General features: G+C 39.2%; 1 protein-coding gene and 1 non-coding gene across 2 annotated transcripts in view; both read right to left on the bottom strand.

Moving 5' to 3' along the window:
* Positions 1-16112, bottom strand: part of COL23A1 (collagen type XXIII alpha 1 chain) — a 453398-nt gene that overhangs the window by 66256 nt on the left and 371030 nt on the right. Inside the window, exon 3 of the mRNA XM_036241559.1 lies at positions 8411-8455. Within this exon, the coding sequence (XP_036097452.1) occupies positions 8411-8455 (45 nt within the window). The remainder of the gene's footprint in view (positions 1-8410; positions 8456-16112) is intronic.
* Positions 1031-1135, bottom strand: LOC118616592. The gene has a single exon (XR_004956588.1). It is a non-coding gene; the product is annotated as a U6 spliceosomal RNA (small nuclear RNA).

A 16112-nucleotide genomic window follows, 5' to 3' on the forward strand; every position in this document is an offset into this window, starting at 1 on the left:
TTATATCCTATGAGTTTTGGTATGTTGTGTTTTCATTTTTATTTATATATAAAATATATTTTTTATTTCCCCTGTGGTTTATTCTTTGAGTCATTGGTTATTGGAAGTGCAATGCTTAATTTATCTATGTTTGTTAGTTTCTCAAATTTCTTTATGTTATTGATTTCTAATTTAATTCTTTTGTGGTCAAAGGACATATTTTACTCCTTACATTTATTGAGGCTTGTTTTACAGTTTAAAATGTGATCTATCCTGAAACACAAATCAGAAAGAATATATGTACCCCTATGTTCATAGCAGCACTATTTACAATAGTTAAGACCTGGAAACAGCCCAAGTGCCCATCAGTAGATGAGTGGATAAAAAAAGCTGTGATATATTTACACAATGGAATACTATGCAACTGTAAAAAAGAGGGATCTCTGATCCTTTGAGACAGCATGGAAGGATCCGGAGAGTATCATGCTAAGTGAAATAAGCCAGTCAGAGGAAGACAAGTATTATATGATTTCACTTATATGTAGAATCTAATGAGCAAAATAAACTGATGAACAAAATAGAGCCAGAGACATGGATGCAGGAAACAGACTGACAAATTTCAGAGGGAAGGGAGGATGGGGGGCTGGAAGAGATTAACCAAAGAACTTATACGTATATATACATAATCAATGGACACAGACAATAGTGCAGGGAGGCCTGGGTGGGGGGAGCAGGATGGAGGGGGTCAAAGGGAGGAAAAAGAGGGACATCTGTAATATTTTCAACAATAAAGAGAAATTAAATGAAAAATAATGTGGTCTGTACTGAAGAATGTTTCATATTCACTTGAAAAAAATGTGTATTCTGCTGTTGTTGATTGGAATATTTTATAGATGTCTGTGTTGTCTTGTTGATTTATATGTTGTTTGTTGTTTTTTTGTATATTTGTTCTATTCATTATTGAAAGTGGGGTATTGAGGTCTCCAACTATTATTGTTAAACAGTCTGTTTCTTTCTCTCTCTCTCTCTCTCTCTCTCTCTCTCTCTCTTTCTTAATATGGACTGCTTCACGAGTTTGCATGTCTTCCTTGCGCAGGGGCCATGCTAATCTTCTCTGTACCGTTCCAATTTTAGTATATGTGCTGCCAAAGCGAACTAGTCTGTTTCTTTCTTCAACTGTCAGTTTTTGCTTCATGTATTTGGGGGCTTTATTTTATTTTTTTGGTTAATCCTCACCTGAGGATATGTTTCCATTTTTAGATAGAGTCGAAAGGAGGGAGGGGAAGAGAGAGAAACATTGATGTGAGAGAGACACATTGATTGGTTGCCTCCTGCACCATCCCTTGACCAGGAATTGAACCTGTGACCCTTTGGTCAGTGTGGGCCAATGGATACTCTAACTGCTAAGCCAAACCAGCCAGGGCTAGGGGATCTGGATTTTTAATAAAAATATTTTTTTTAGTCTGTCTGGTGTGGCTCAGTGGTTGAGCATTGACCCATGCACCAAGAGGTCGCTGGTTCGATTTCTGATCAGGACACATGCCCAGTTTGTGGGCCTGATCCCCAGTGGGGGGTATGCAAGAGGTGGTCAATCGATGTTCTCTCTCATTGATATTTCTATCTCTCTCTTCCTCTCACTTCCTCTCTTTCTAAAATCAATAAAGAAAAAAAATTAAAATAAAATAAAATTATTTTTTTAAATCCTTACCCAAAAACATTTTTTCCATTGATTTTTTTTTTAAAAGAGAGAGTGGAAGGGAAGGAAGGAAGGAGGGAGAAAGAGAGAGAAATATCAATGTGAGAGAGACACATTGATTGGTTGTCTCCCACATCCTCCCCAATAGGGGCAGGAATTGAACCTGCAACCCATTATTCTTTGGTCCAAGGGCTGACACTCTAACAGTTGAGCCAAACTGGTCAGGCCTGGGGGCTCTGTTTTAAGGTACATATAAGTTTATAACTTAAAAAATATTCCATCTTTATAAAATGTCCTTATTTGTCTTAAAATCTATTTTGTCTGACATAAGAATAGCCACTTTAACTCTTTTTTGGTTATCATTAGCATGATATGCTTTTTCTCAGCATTTTATTTTCAACTCACTGCATTTTAAAATCTGAAGTTTGTCTTTTATAGCTTATAGTTGAATCATGTGTTTAAAAATATAATTAAAAAATTAAAAATTGTGTCAGTACACACATAACATAACATTTATGACCTTAAATATCTTAAATGTACAATTTAGTAGTGTTATGCATATTTACACTGTAATGTATTCAATCTCCAGAAAATTTCCATTTTGAAAAATTGAAACTCTATACTCATTAAATAATAACTTTCCATTCTTCCTTCCCTGAGTCCCTGGCAACCACCATTCTACTTTCTGTTTTTATGAGTTTGACTCCTCTAATTACCTCAGTAAGTAAAATAATACAATATTTGTCTTTTTGTGACTGGCTTATTTCACTTAGCATAATGTCCTCAAGGTTTATCCATACTGAAGCATGTGTCAGAATATCCTTTTAAAAAATGAATAATATTCCACTGTATGTAAATATCACATTTTGTTTTTCCATTCATCTGGTGATGGACATTTAGATTGCTTCTACCTTTTGGCTATTGTGAATAATATTGTTGTTTGATATCCTGGTTTTAGTTCTTTTAGATATATACTCTGAAGAGGTATTATTGAATCATATGCTAGTTCCATTTTTAATTTTTTTTTTTTTAATCCTCATCTGTGGACATTTTTCCATTTTTTGTACAGATAGAGTGGGAGGGAGAAAGAGGAAGAGAGAGAGAGAGAGAAACATCGACGTGAAAGGAACACATCGAGTGGCTGCCACCCGCACAACCAACCAGGGCCGGGGACAAACTGCAACCGAAGTACGTGCCCTTAGCGGGAACCGAACCCGGGTCTCTCTGGACCGCAGGCCGATGCTCTAACCGCTGAGCCAAACCGGCCAGGGCCATTTTTAATTTTTTTGAGGAACTACCATACTATTTTCCAGTGGTTGTACCATCTTACATTTCCATTAACAGTTTACAAGGATTCCAATTTCTCTACATCCTTGTCAACACCTGTTATTTTCTGATTTTTAAAAATTGTAGCCATCCTAATGGGTATGAGATAATATCTCACTGTGGTTTTGATTTGCATTTCCCTAATGATTAATGATATTGAATGTTTTTTGGATTACATTATTTATTTATTGATTGATTAATTTTGCCAATCTATGATTTTGTTTGAAGTGTTTAATCCTTTTATATTTAATGTAATTGCTCATAAGGTAGGGTTTATGTGTTCAATGCCTATTTAATTTCTTTTTATGTTTTTTTTAATTGATTTTTTAGAGAGAGAGGAAGAGAAAGATGTAAGAGAGATATATTGATTGGCTGCCTCCTGCATGCCCCCTACTGGGGATTGAGCCCACAACCCGGGTATGTGCCCTGACTAGGAATTGAATTGGGACCTCTCAGCCCATGGGATAATGCTCAATCCACTGAGCCACACTAGCCGGGCTGCCTATTTAATTTATATATGTCTTATGTCTTCTTTCTTCCTCTTCTGCTTCACTACTGCTTCTTTTCTGGGAAATAGATGCTTTCTAGTGTACCGTTTTCATTCTTTTTCTTTAATTCAATTCTTTGGAGTTATTTTCTTAGTGGTTGTCCTGGGGATTATAATTAACATCTTAATTTAAAATAACATGGTTTTGCCCTGGTCAGTGTGGCTCAGTGGTTAGAGTGTTGGCTTGCACACTGAAGAGTTGCAAGTTCAATTCCCAGTCAAGGGCACATACCTGGGTTGCAGGTTTGATCCCCATGTGCAGAAGGCAACCAATTGATGTGTTTCTCACACGTTTCTCTTTTTCTTCCTCTCCTCCCCCCACCCACTCTCTCTAAGAATCAATGGAAAAAATATCCTTGGGTAAGGATTAACAACAACAACAGAAAGATAATATGGTTTTGATTAAAAATAATTTACTTTCAATTGTATACAAGTGCTATGCTCCAATGTAGTCCTGTTTGTTATCATTTACTACTTTACTACTTTATACATTATAAACCCATAAATATAGTTTTATAATTACTGATTTATGCAATTATCTTTTAAATAAGAATAGAGAAAAAGGTTACAAATAAAAATATACTTACATTGTTTTTCATATTTACTTATGTGGTTACCTTCACTGAAATTCTTTATTTCTGGGTGGACTTAATTTGCTGTCTAGTGACCTTTTACTTCAGACTGAAGGAATCTGCTTATTATTTCTTGTAGGTTAGGTGTGATAATGCAAATTCTCTCTATTTTCGTTTATCTGGGCATGATTTGATTTCTTCTTCATTTTTCAAGGGTAGAAAAATGAATTTAAATTTCTTGGTTGACAGTTTTTTCTTTTACCACTTTAAATATATTATTCCAATGTTCTTTGGCTTTTATGGTTTCTGATGAGAATAAATCTTATTGAAGATCCCTTTTCTATGATGAATTATTATTCTCTTACTCCTTGCAAGATTGTCTTTTTCACTTTTTGCTTTTGGCAATGTGACTATAATGTGCTTAGGTGTGGATCTCTTTGACTTTATCCAGCATTGAATTTGTTGAGCTTCTCTTATGTGTCAATTAATGTTTTTCTTTAAATTTGGAAAGGTTTTCAAGGCAAAATGATAGGAAATAAGGGGGGATAGTTTAGGATGGTTGGTTGTCAAAAGCTTTTCTGAGGAGTTTACGTTTGTGCTGATTCTTGAATGACAAGAAAGAGCTATGAGAGTGTGTCATAAAGGGTTAACTCAATAGGCTTAAGTTGTCCAAAACTTGCATGTTCCAAAAAAAGAACTGATTCTAATCAGTTGCAAGGAGATAACCTTTTAATCCTTGAAATATGATGCCTAAACGAGTATCTTTGAATACCTGGAGCCATGAGCCATACCAGATAGTTTATGCCAACAATGTGAATTATGGTGGAGGTTTTGGGCCATGCTAGATATCACTTTGACCTTTGGAGGGGCTGGAGACTGAATAACTAAGGTCAGTCACATGGGCACTCAATACAAACCCTGGACAGCTAGACTCAAGTGAGCTTCCCTGGTTGGCAAAACATCACATACTGTCACACATTATTACTAGGAGAACTAGAGCTGTCTGTACAACTCCATTGGGAGGAAAATACTGAAATTTTGGGTCCTATGTTCCTCTTACTTTTGCTGACTTTAATCTCTATCTTTTTGCTATATTAACTCATAACCACAAGTATAAAAAATAAATTTGGGAAGGTCTTGGTCATTCTTCTTTCATATATTTCTTCTGCTTCTTTCTTTCTCCTCCTCTTTTCTTTCTTTCTTAGATTGAATAATCTTAACTGACACATCTTCAAGTTCGCTGATTTTATTCTTATGCCAGCCTCTCTAGTGAATTTTTCATTTCAGTTATTGTACTTTAGAGTTCCTATTTGGTTCTTTTTTTTAATACTCTCTCTCTCTCTCCATTGATATTTTCCATTTGGTGGTACATAATTCTTGGGCTCTCCTTTAATTCTTTAGACATGGTTTCCTTTAGTTCTTTAAACATATTGAATATAACAAATATAACATTTTCATCTAGTATTTCCATGCGGGCTTCCCCAGAGACTGTTTCTAGTGATTGCTTTCCCTCCTTTTTTTCCCCCTTGAATTTATCTTCAGATAAAGCGAGAGGGAGAGAGAGAAAAGAGAGAGAGAGAAACATTGATGTGAGAGAGACACATTGGCTGGTTGCCACCCACAGGACCCCAACCTGGGCGGGGAAAAATTGCACTGGAGGTACATGCCCTTAGCAGGAACTGAACCTGGGACTCTCTGGTCCACAGGCTGACACTCTAACCACTGAGCAAAACCGGCCAGGTGCTTTCTCTTCTTTTTTATTGCCATACTTTCTTGTATCTTTGTATGTCTCATATTTTTTTGTTAAAAACTGGGAATTTATAGTAATTTAATGTGGCTACTGTGGAAATTAGATTCTGTTCCTACTTTTCAGGATTTGTTGTTGTTGCTGTTTGTTGCTATTGCTGCTCAGTGTTTAGGGCTTTTCCTGGAGTCTATAAAGTGTGTATTCTTTGTCATGTGAGCTACTGAATTAATTCTCTGCTTAGTTAGCTTAATGATCAACATAGATAGAAGTTTCCTTTAATGTCTTATTCTAGTAAGTCTCCCACTCTGTGCCAAGGGACTCTTTATATATGTTGGAGCACAACTCAGTGCTCTGCCACTTCACATCTCTGTTGTTGCCTTCACTGCCTACTTGAGCAGAGACTTAAGTTAAGCCAGAGGTGAGAGACTGAGGCTCTCTCAAGTTTTCCCTGAACACATACACAGCTTTTCACATGCATATGCCCTCTAGCTCCCCAGGCATATGCTGGAGCTTTGCAAAGCCCCTTTAGACATCTCATTACTTAGATTTTTGTTTAAGTTTTTTTTTTTATCCTCACCCGAGGACATTTTTCCATTTTTTGTTCAGACAGAGCAGGAGGGAGAGAGAGAGAGAGAAACATCGATGTGAAAGGGACACATTGAGTGGCTGCCACCCACACGACCCAACCAGGGCTGGGGATAAACTGCAATTGAGGTACATGCCCTTAGCGGGAACCGAACCCGGGTCTCTCTGGACCACAGGCCGATGCTCTAACCACGGAGCAAAACTGGCGCGGGCTTGTTTAAGTTTTTGTGTCAGCTTCTTGTTTGTTCCAACTGGTGTCACCACTTCCGGCAGCTGTGATATTAAACAACTGCTGCTGAGTGTTTTTGGCAAGTACTCTAAAGACAGGGCTTTTCCAATGATCATGCTCTACATCAAATCAAATAAAGAGAGGTCCTGTGTACAAGCTTTTCCATAGAGTTTATAGACGGGTCAAATAGTGACAATTCTCTGAAAATGAGCATTTTGGGAGCTTCAAACCTGTTTGTCTCCTCCAGTGGCTGCTACTCTTCACAGGTACTATTGTTGTAAGGCTGATTTTAAAAACTTAAAAAAAAAATTTATTGATTGATTTTAGAGAGAGAGGAAGTGGGGGGAGAGAGAGACACACACAGGCAGAGAGGGAGAGGGAGAGAGAGAGAGAGAAACATTGATTTGTTGTTCCACTTATTAATGCATTCATTGGTTGATTCTTATACATGCTCTGACTGGGTATTGAGCCCTCAACCTTGGTGTATTGGGACAAAGCTCTAACCAACTGATCTACCCGGTCAGAAGGCTGATGGTTTTTTAAGGGTACCATGGGCCTGAGGAGATGCACAATGTTAAAATGTTACAAACATTGCTGTTCTTAGCAAGTTTTATAATTTTTTCTTGAATAAAGAGATTGTTGCAAGTTTTTCATTAATTTCCATAGTTGCAAAAAGGTCAAATTTTCCTAATGTTCTTGCTGCTTTTATAAAGGAGCAGAGTAATATACTTTTTCCTAAAAAAAAAAAAAAGTAACTATATATTCCTCATCTCCTCCCAGAATAGATGGCAGGAGCTTATAGTAAAAGGTAATAAAATGTTTTACAAGGACAGAAATGAGAACTGAGTGATGAAATGCGTATTTGCGGGTCTGTGTGTGTGTGTGTGTGTGTGTGTGTGTGTGTGTGTGATTACACACAAAATCTAGAGTAAAGGAAGCCATGGCATTCAGACAGGAAATAGCCTTCAGCTTCTGGAAGTCAAAGCACACAGAGAACAGTGGCCAACAGTGAGGCTCAAAGAAGATAACGACAAAACATCTGCTGGCACGACCATCTGGAGGTCAGTGGTAACTTTGGCCAAGATGATGTCAGTGGAGTGACAGTGAGAAGAGACCGGAGGCGCTGGGCTGAGTGGAAGGCCAGGTGGAAGAGCCAGGGTGAGGTTGGGTGTGTGGATGCCTGTGAGGAAACTTCTCTATGTTGGGGGATGGATATGTGCAGAGCAAGTGTGGTTTGGGTGAAATGAAGATGGCAGGAGGGAAGGTGGTGGCACATATGGGCGAGTCTGCAGGTTGTATGGAAGGAAGGTGGAGTCTCCTCCTGGTGCCTCTGCCAAGGGAAGAACAGGCCAAGTCTGGGGAGGGATGGGGACACAGGAGAACCAGGGACTGTGGGCTGGTGAAATCACTCTCAGTTCCCACAAAGAGATGAGGCTGTTTCAGAATGAGAGACTAGAGAGTGAAGTTTCTGAGGTTGATGACGAGATTTGGAGATTGCCAAGGACATGGATAAGATAATCACTGGAACTGTGATGTCAAGAAGCCAAGAAAAGGCAGTATTGGGCACTGTGGCTTCCAGGGGCAGTGGCTGGAAATGGCAGGGAGATGAAAATCTGGCCCAGGACCAAGTGTCCTGAGTAATGAGGTGTTACAGGAGCTGGTGCATCCAGCTGGGTCCCGGGTCAAGGGCAGACTTCTAGGCCTAGGTTTAGGAAAACCTGGGACTCACCAGGATCGCCTCTTCGTCCAGGCTTGCCACGCCGTCCAGGGGGCCCTGGGCAAGAAAACAAGAATAAATTTGTTGAGAAGGGAAGCCAGTGGTTTGGGGCATAGCCCACCTGCTGCTAGCCCACCAACCCACTCTGCAGCTGCATCCTGGCGCCAGCCTGCCCACCACCCTGCTGGCTGAGGGAGAGGAGAGGTGTGGGGAGAAACCCAGCTCCTGCTCCTCCCTCTTCTGCTCCTCCAGGCCTTCCCCTGTGGGTTGTGTTCTCACCTTTCACTCACTCATTCAGTCATTTAATGATCTGATCATTTATCTATTCACAATCCCTCCATAATAAAAAAGGTTTACTATCTGGAAAATCTTGAGGCAGAAGACTTTGCAACTGAGAAACTTCTCACTGATGAGACATATAAGGCTGAGGGTGGGAGTTATCTTATGAAATCCTAGGCCAATGCTGTTTAATTTCCCCTGCAATAAAACAACAGAGACACCACACCATATAAAGACACCATCATGGTATTTCAAACACTTAAACTCAGTAATAATGGGCAATATCCTATCCATCCATTGTCCTTCCCTTGCTTGCTAGAACCCTCAGCACCTCCCAGCCACCCCCCACCCTAGCTCAGGCAAATGCTTATACATTTATCAGGATATATTAGATAACACAAATCCTTTTTAGTATCCAGCTCTCCATCTACATTTGTTTGAGCCTTTCTGAATTGATGGTGGAAACCATCCTGCCTTTGCCTTGTCTCCCTCTGCCCACGAAGGTCCTGGGAGAGGGTCTGGATAAGGAAATGCTGACCAGCCTACTGCCTTAGTCAGAAGACTAAGTCCAGTGCATGGCTTGCCTTGCCCTGGGAGTGGAGAGGTTCTTCTGGAGCTTGCTGCAAACATCCCTGAAGCTCTTTGATCTTGCATTTTCACTTTTGCCTGCCTCCAATTTCACTCACCTCTTAGTCAAACTTCTTCCTTTCTTTTCTCAGGTGCCAGAGGAAAGTGTGCAGAAGAGAAGATGCATGTACTAGATTGCAAATGAAATGGCACTTTATACCTGTCTCTCTCTATCCTGCCCATCCACTGCATGCCAAAGCTGGGGTAGGCCCTGACAAGGTAGTTGGACAGATTGGCTGTATTACAAGGCACTGACCTTTCCTGTAAAGGTCACTCCTCCTTCCAGATTCCTAGAACAACCACCAAAAAGAAACAGACTGGCCATGAATCAGATTCGAGGCAGAACGGTTGTGTGAGTGTGTGTGTGTTTCCCTCTTTTCCTCCTCCCATTTTTTAAAAAAATTGATTTTTATGGAGAGAGGAAGGGAAAGGAAGAGAGAGAAACATTGATTGGCTGCCTCCTGCATGCCCCTGACTGGGTATCGAGCCTACAATCGGGCATGTGCCCTAAGAATTGAATCGGTGACTTCTTGGTGCACGGGACGATGCTCAATCCACTGAGCAATACAGGCCGGGCTCCTCTGGTGTTTTTAAGCAGTGCTCATTGTGTGTCCTTGATCCAGAGATTGGGACAGGACACAAAAGCAAAAGCAGCTCAGGTCAGTGGGTTAGTGTCACTTCTCCACTTTTGTTAAGGGGGAATCCTGGATGGAGAGGAGGGAAGGTCTCTGAGAAAAAGACAGAGAGACCTTTGCAGGCCAGGGTGAGGTGAGAATGAATTTCTGGTCAGCACTGGGGGCTTGAGATTAGGATGGTTAAATAAAATGAAAACATTAAAGACATGTTATTTCTTGTACCCCTGTGTTTGTGATTCTAAAGTAATTTATTGCGCTCAAGAACACATAACATAAAATTTACAATCTTTATTTTATTTTTTTCCATTTTTTGTTCAGGTAGAGTGGGAGGGAGAGACAGGAACAGAGAAAGAGAGAGAAACATCGATGTGAAAGGAACACATCGAGTGGCTGCCACCTGCACGACCGACCAGGGCCGGGGACAAACTGCAACCGAGGTACGCGCCCATAGCGGGAACCGAACCCGGGTCTCTCAGGACCGCAGGCCGACGCTCTAACCGCTGAACCAAACTGGCCAGGGCAAAAATTTACAATCTTTAACCATTTTTAAGAAAGAGTACAGGATGTCAGTGTTAACATATGTCTGTTGTTGTGTAACAGGTCTCTAGAACTTTTTCATCTTGCAAAACTGGAAACTCTTTACTCATGAATAATTCCCCTCCTCCAGCCCTCCAGAAACCACGGTCCTACTTTCTGTTCTAAGACTTTCCTATTTTAGATATCTCATATAAGTGAAATCTTGTAGTATTTGTCCTTTTGTGACTGGCTTATTTCACTTAATACAATGTACTTAAAGTTCCTCCATGTTGCTGAAGTGACTATTTCTTTCTCTCTTTCTTTTAAACCCTCATCCTAGGATATTTTTTCCATTGATTTTTACTTTTTTTTTTTTTTTTTATCCTCACCTGAGAACATTTTTGCATGTATCTTCAGACAAAGCGGGAGGGAGAAGGAGGAAGTGAGAGAGAGAAACATCGATGTGAGAGATAAACATCGATATGAAAGAAACCCATCGAGTGGTTGCCACCCACATGACCCCAACAGGGGCCGGGGACAAACTGCATTTGAAGTATGTGCCCTTAGTGGGAACCAAACCCGGGACTCTTCAGTCTGTGGGCTGACGCTCTAACTGACCAGGGCTCCGTTGATTTTTAGAAAAAAGGAGGGAGGGAAGGAGGGAGAGAGAGAAAAACATCGATGTGAGAGAGACACCTCAACTGATTATCTCCCATACGCGCCCTGTTCAGGGCAGGGGATCAAACCTGCAACTCAGGTATGTGCCCTTGACCAGGAATCAAGCCTGGGACCCTTTGGTCCTCAGGCCAATGCTCTAACCACTGAGTCATGCTAGCCAGGCCAATTTCCTTCTTTTTTAAAATTTAATTAATTTTTGTTACAGATGTTTCTCTCTTTTTTTCATTTTATTTTTGTTCCAGATGTTTCTCCTTTTTTAATCCGTTGACACCTTCCTCCCCATCCCCCCCTGCCCCGTGCCTAGCTTTGTCGTCCATGTCCATTGGTTATGCGTACATGCATATAAGTTCTGTGGTTTATCTCTTTCCTCCCCCGACCACCGCCTCTTTTGAGGGTTGTTAGTCTGTACCCTACTTCCATGTTTCTGGGTCTACCATATTCCTCAGACTGTTATGTTCATTATATTTCATAAATAAATGAGATCATGTGGTATTTGTCTTTTTCTGCTTGGCTTGTTTCACTTAGGATAATACTCTCCAGGTCCCTCCATGTCATCTCAAGGGATAAGAGATCTTTCGTTCTTATAGCTGTATAATACTCCATTGTGTATATGTACCACAGCTTGTTTATCCATTCGTCTACTGATGGACACTTGGGCTGTTTCCAGATCTTAGTTGTTGTAAATAGTGCTGCTATGAAGATGGGGGTGCATATATTCTTTCTGATTGGTGTTTCAGGCTTCTTAGGGTATATTCCTAGAAGTGGGGTAACTGGGTCAAATGGAAGTTCAATTTTTAATTTTTTTAGGTAACACCATATTGCTTCCCATAGTGGCTGCACCAGTCTGCATTCCCACCAGCAGTGTACTAGAGTCCCCTTTTCTCCACACCCTCGCCAACACTTGTTGTTTGATGATTTGTTGATGGCGGCCATTCTGACAGGTGTGAGGTGATACCTCATTGTTGTTTTAATTTGCATCTCTCTGATGATTAGTGATGTTGAGCATTTCTTCATATGTCTCTTGGCCATTTGTATGTCCTGTTTGGATAGGTGTCTGTTCAGTTCCTCTGCCCATTTTTTAATTGAGTTCTTTGTATTCCTTTTGTTGAGTTGTATGAGTACTCTATATATTTTGGAAATTAACCCCTTATCTGATGTATCATTGGCAATGATGTTCTCCCATACAGTGGGTTGCCTTTCCATTTTGATGGTTGTTTCTTTTGCTGTGCAGAAGCTTTTAGTTTAATGTAGTCCCATGTGTTCATTTTTTCCTTTGTTTCTGTTGCCTTAGGTGATGTATCAGTGAAAATTCTGCTGCGTATTATGTCCGAAATTTTGTTGCCTACGTTTTCTTCTTGAATTTTTATGGATTCACAGGTCACATTTAAGTCTTTTATCCATTTTGAGTTTATTTTTCTGTATGGTGTAAGTTGATGGTTTAGTTTCATTTTTTTTTGTTTCATGTAGCTGTCCAATTTTCTCAACACCATTTACCAAAGAGGCTGTCTTTACTCCACTGTATGCTCTTTCCACCTTTGTCAAATATTAATTGAGCATATTGCCTTGGGTCCATTTCTGGGTACTCTGTTATGTTCCACTGGTCTATATGCCTATTCTTGTGCCAGTACCAGGTTGTTTTGATTACAGTCGCTTTGTAGTATAACCTGATATCTGGTATTGTGATTCTACCTGCTTTGTTCTTCTTTTTCAAGATTGCTGTGACTATTCAGGGTCTTTTTTGGTTCCACATGAACTTTCGAAATATTTGTTCTAGTTCTGTGAAATATGTTATTGGTATTTTGATGGGGATTGCATTGATTCTATAGATTGCTTTGGGTAATATGAACATTTTAATGATGTTAATTCTTCCAATCCATGAACAAGATATGTGTTTTTACTTTTTTATATCTTCCTCTATTTCTTTTTTCAATGACCTGTAGTTTTCTGCAAATAGGTCCTTTACTTCTTTGGTTAAATTTATTCCTAGATATCTTAACTTTTTTGCCGCAATGGTAAATGGGGTTGTTTTTTCAGTCTCTCTTTCTGTGAGTTCATCATTGGTGTATAAGAATGCCATCGATTTCTTGATGTTAATTCTGTATCCTGCTACTTTGCCAAAGTTATTTATTAAGTCTAGTAGGTTTTTGATGGAGTCTTTAGGGTTTTCTATGTATAATATCATGTCATCTGCAAATAATGACAGTTTCACTTTCTACTTTCCAATTTGGATCCTTTTTATTTTTTCTTCATGTCTGATTGCTGTGGCTAAGACTTCCAGTACTATGTTAAATAAGAGTGGCGACAGTGGGCATTCCTGTCTTGTTCCTGTTCTTAAGGGAAATGTTTTTAGTTTCTGCACATTGAGTATGATGTTGGCTGTAGGTCTTTCATATATGGCCTTTATTATGTCTAGAATGATCCCTCTATTCCCACCTTGCTGAGTGTTTTTATCAGAAATGGATGCTGGATTTTGTCGAATGCTTTTTCAGCATCTATTGATATGATCCTGTGGTTTCTATTCTTCATTTTGTTTATGTGGTGCATCATATTTATTGATTTGCAAATATTGTACCAGCCTTGCATCCGTGGGATGAATCCCACTTGGTCATGGTGAACAATTTTTTTGATGTATTGCTGGATCCAATTTGCTAGTATTTTGTTCAGGATTTTAGAGTCTATGTTCATCAGGGATATTGGCCTGTAGTTTTCTTTCTTTGTAGTGTCTTTTTATGGTTTTGGAATTAGAATTATGCTGGCCTCATGAAACGAGTTTGGAAGTCTTCCTTCTTCTTGAATTTTTTGAAATAGTTTGAGGAGAACGGGTGTTAGTTCTTCTTTGAATGTTCAGTAAAACTCCCCTGTGAAGCCATCTGGGCCTGGGCTTTTGTTTGCAGGGAGAGTCTTGATTACATCTTCAATTTCCTTAGTTGTTATTGGTCTGTTCAAGTTTTCTATCTCTTCCTGGTCCAGTTTTGGGACACTATGTGTTTCTAGAAATTTGTCCATTTCACTTAGATTGTCAAATTGTTGCCATATAATTGTTCATAGTAGCTGTTAACAATCTTTTATATTTCTGTGATGTCAGTTGTTAGTTCTCCTCTTTCATTTCTGATTTTGTGTATTTGGATTCTCTGTCTTTGTTTCTTGGTGAGTCTAGTTAAGGGTCCATCAATCTTGTTTATCTTTTCCAAAACCAGCTCTTTGTTTCATTGATCCTTTGAGTTGTTTTTTGGTCTCTATGTCATTTATTTCTGCTCTGATCTTTACTATTTCCTTCCTTCTACTTGCTCTGGTGTTTTCTTTTTGTTTGCTTTCTAATTCTTTAAGATGTGAGATTAGATTGTCTATTAGAAGTTTTTCTTGTTTCTTGAGGTAGGCCTATAGTGCTATGAACTTCCCTCTCAGAACTGCTTTTGCTGCATCCCATAGGTTTTGTGTTGTTGTGTGTTTATTTTCATTGGTTTCCAGGAAGTTTATAATTTCTTCCTTGATCTCCATGGTAACCCATTTATTGTTTAATAACATGCTATTTAGCCTCCATGTTTTCAAATGTCTTTGCATGTTTATGTTGCAATTGATTTCTAGTTGCATGCCATTGTGATCTGAGAAGATGCTTGATATGATTTCAATCTTCTTGAACTTGTAGAGATTTAGTTTGTGTCCTATCATGTGATTTATCTTTGAGAATGTCCCATGTGCACTTGAGAAGAATGTGAATTCTGTTTTTTGTGGTGTAATTCTCTGTAGATATCTATTAAATCCATTTGATCTAGTGCTTCATTTAGAATCTGTTTCCTTGCTAATTTTTTGTCTAGAGGATCTATCCAGTGGTGTCAACAGGGTGTTGAATTCCCCTACTATGATTGTATTGTTGTCAATTTCTCCTTTGACATCCTCCAGAAGATTTTTAATATATGTTGGTGCTCCTAATATGGGTGCGTATATGTTTATCAAGGTTATATCTTCCTGTTGGATAGATCCTTTCAATATTATGTAGTGGCCTTCTTTGTCTCTAGTTATGGCCTTTATTTTGAAATCTACTTTATCAGATATGAGTATTGCTACCCCAGCTTTTTTTTTGCTTTCCGTTTACTTGGAAGATTTTTTTTTTCTATTCCTTCACTTTCAACGTATGTGAGTCTTTTGTTGTGAGGTGGTCTCTTGTAAACAACACATAGATGAGTCATGCTTTCTTATCCAATCAGCTACTCTGTGTCTTTTTATCAGAGCATTCAGTTCATTTACATTTAAGGTGATTATTGATATGCACTTAGTCATTGCCATTTTTTGTTTAGTGTGGTTCTATTTTTCTTCCTGTTTCTTCTACTAATTACAGCAGTCCTATTAACATTTCTTGCAGTGCTGGTTTGATGTAATGTATTCCCTTAGCTTTTTTTATTTTCTGGGAAGCTCTTTATTTGACCTTCTATTTTGAGTGATAGCCTTGCTGGATAGAGTAGTCTTGGATTCAGATCCTTGTTTTTCATGACCTTCATTATTTCATGCCATTCTCTTCTGGCCTGTAGTGTTTCTTGTGAGAAGTCAGCTGAGAGCCTTATGGGGTTTCCTTTGTAGGTAACCTGTTGCTTCTCTCTTGCTGCTTTCAGGATTCTCTTTTTGCCTTTAATTTTTGGCATTTTAATTACTATGTGTCTTGGTGTGGGCCTGTTTGGGTTCTTCTTACTTGGGCCTCTTTGTGCTTCTTGAACTTGAATGCCTTCTTCTTTCACCAAGTTAGGGAAGTTTTCTGTCACTATTAGTTTTGTTACAGATGTTTCTCTTTTTTCCTCCACTGATACCCCTCCTCCCCATCCCCAGCTTTGTTGTCCATGTCCATTGTTCATGCATACATGCATATAAGTTCTGTGGTTTATCCAACTTCCTTCTTTTTTAAGGCTGAGTAAATATTCCATTGCATGTATACACCACATATTCTTCATCCATTCATCTCATTTGGTGATGGATCCTGAGTTTCTTCC

Source organism: Molossus molossus, unplaced genomic scaffold, assembly GCF_014108415.1.
Source record: "Molossus molossus isolate mMolMol1 unplaced genomic scaffold, mMolMol1.p scaffold_m16_p_4, whole genome shotgun sequence".
NCBI lineage: Eukaryota > Metazoa > Chordata > Mammalia > Chiroptera > Molossidae > Molossus > Molossus molossus.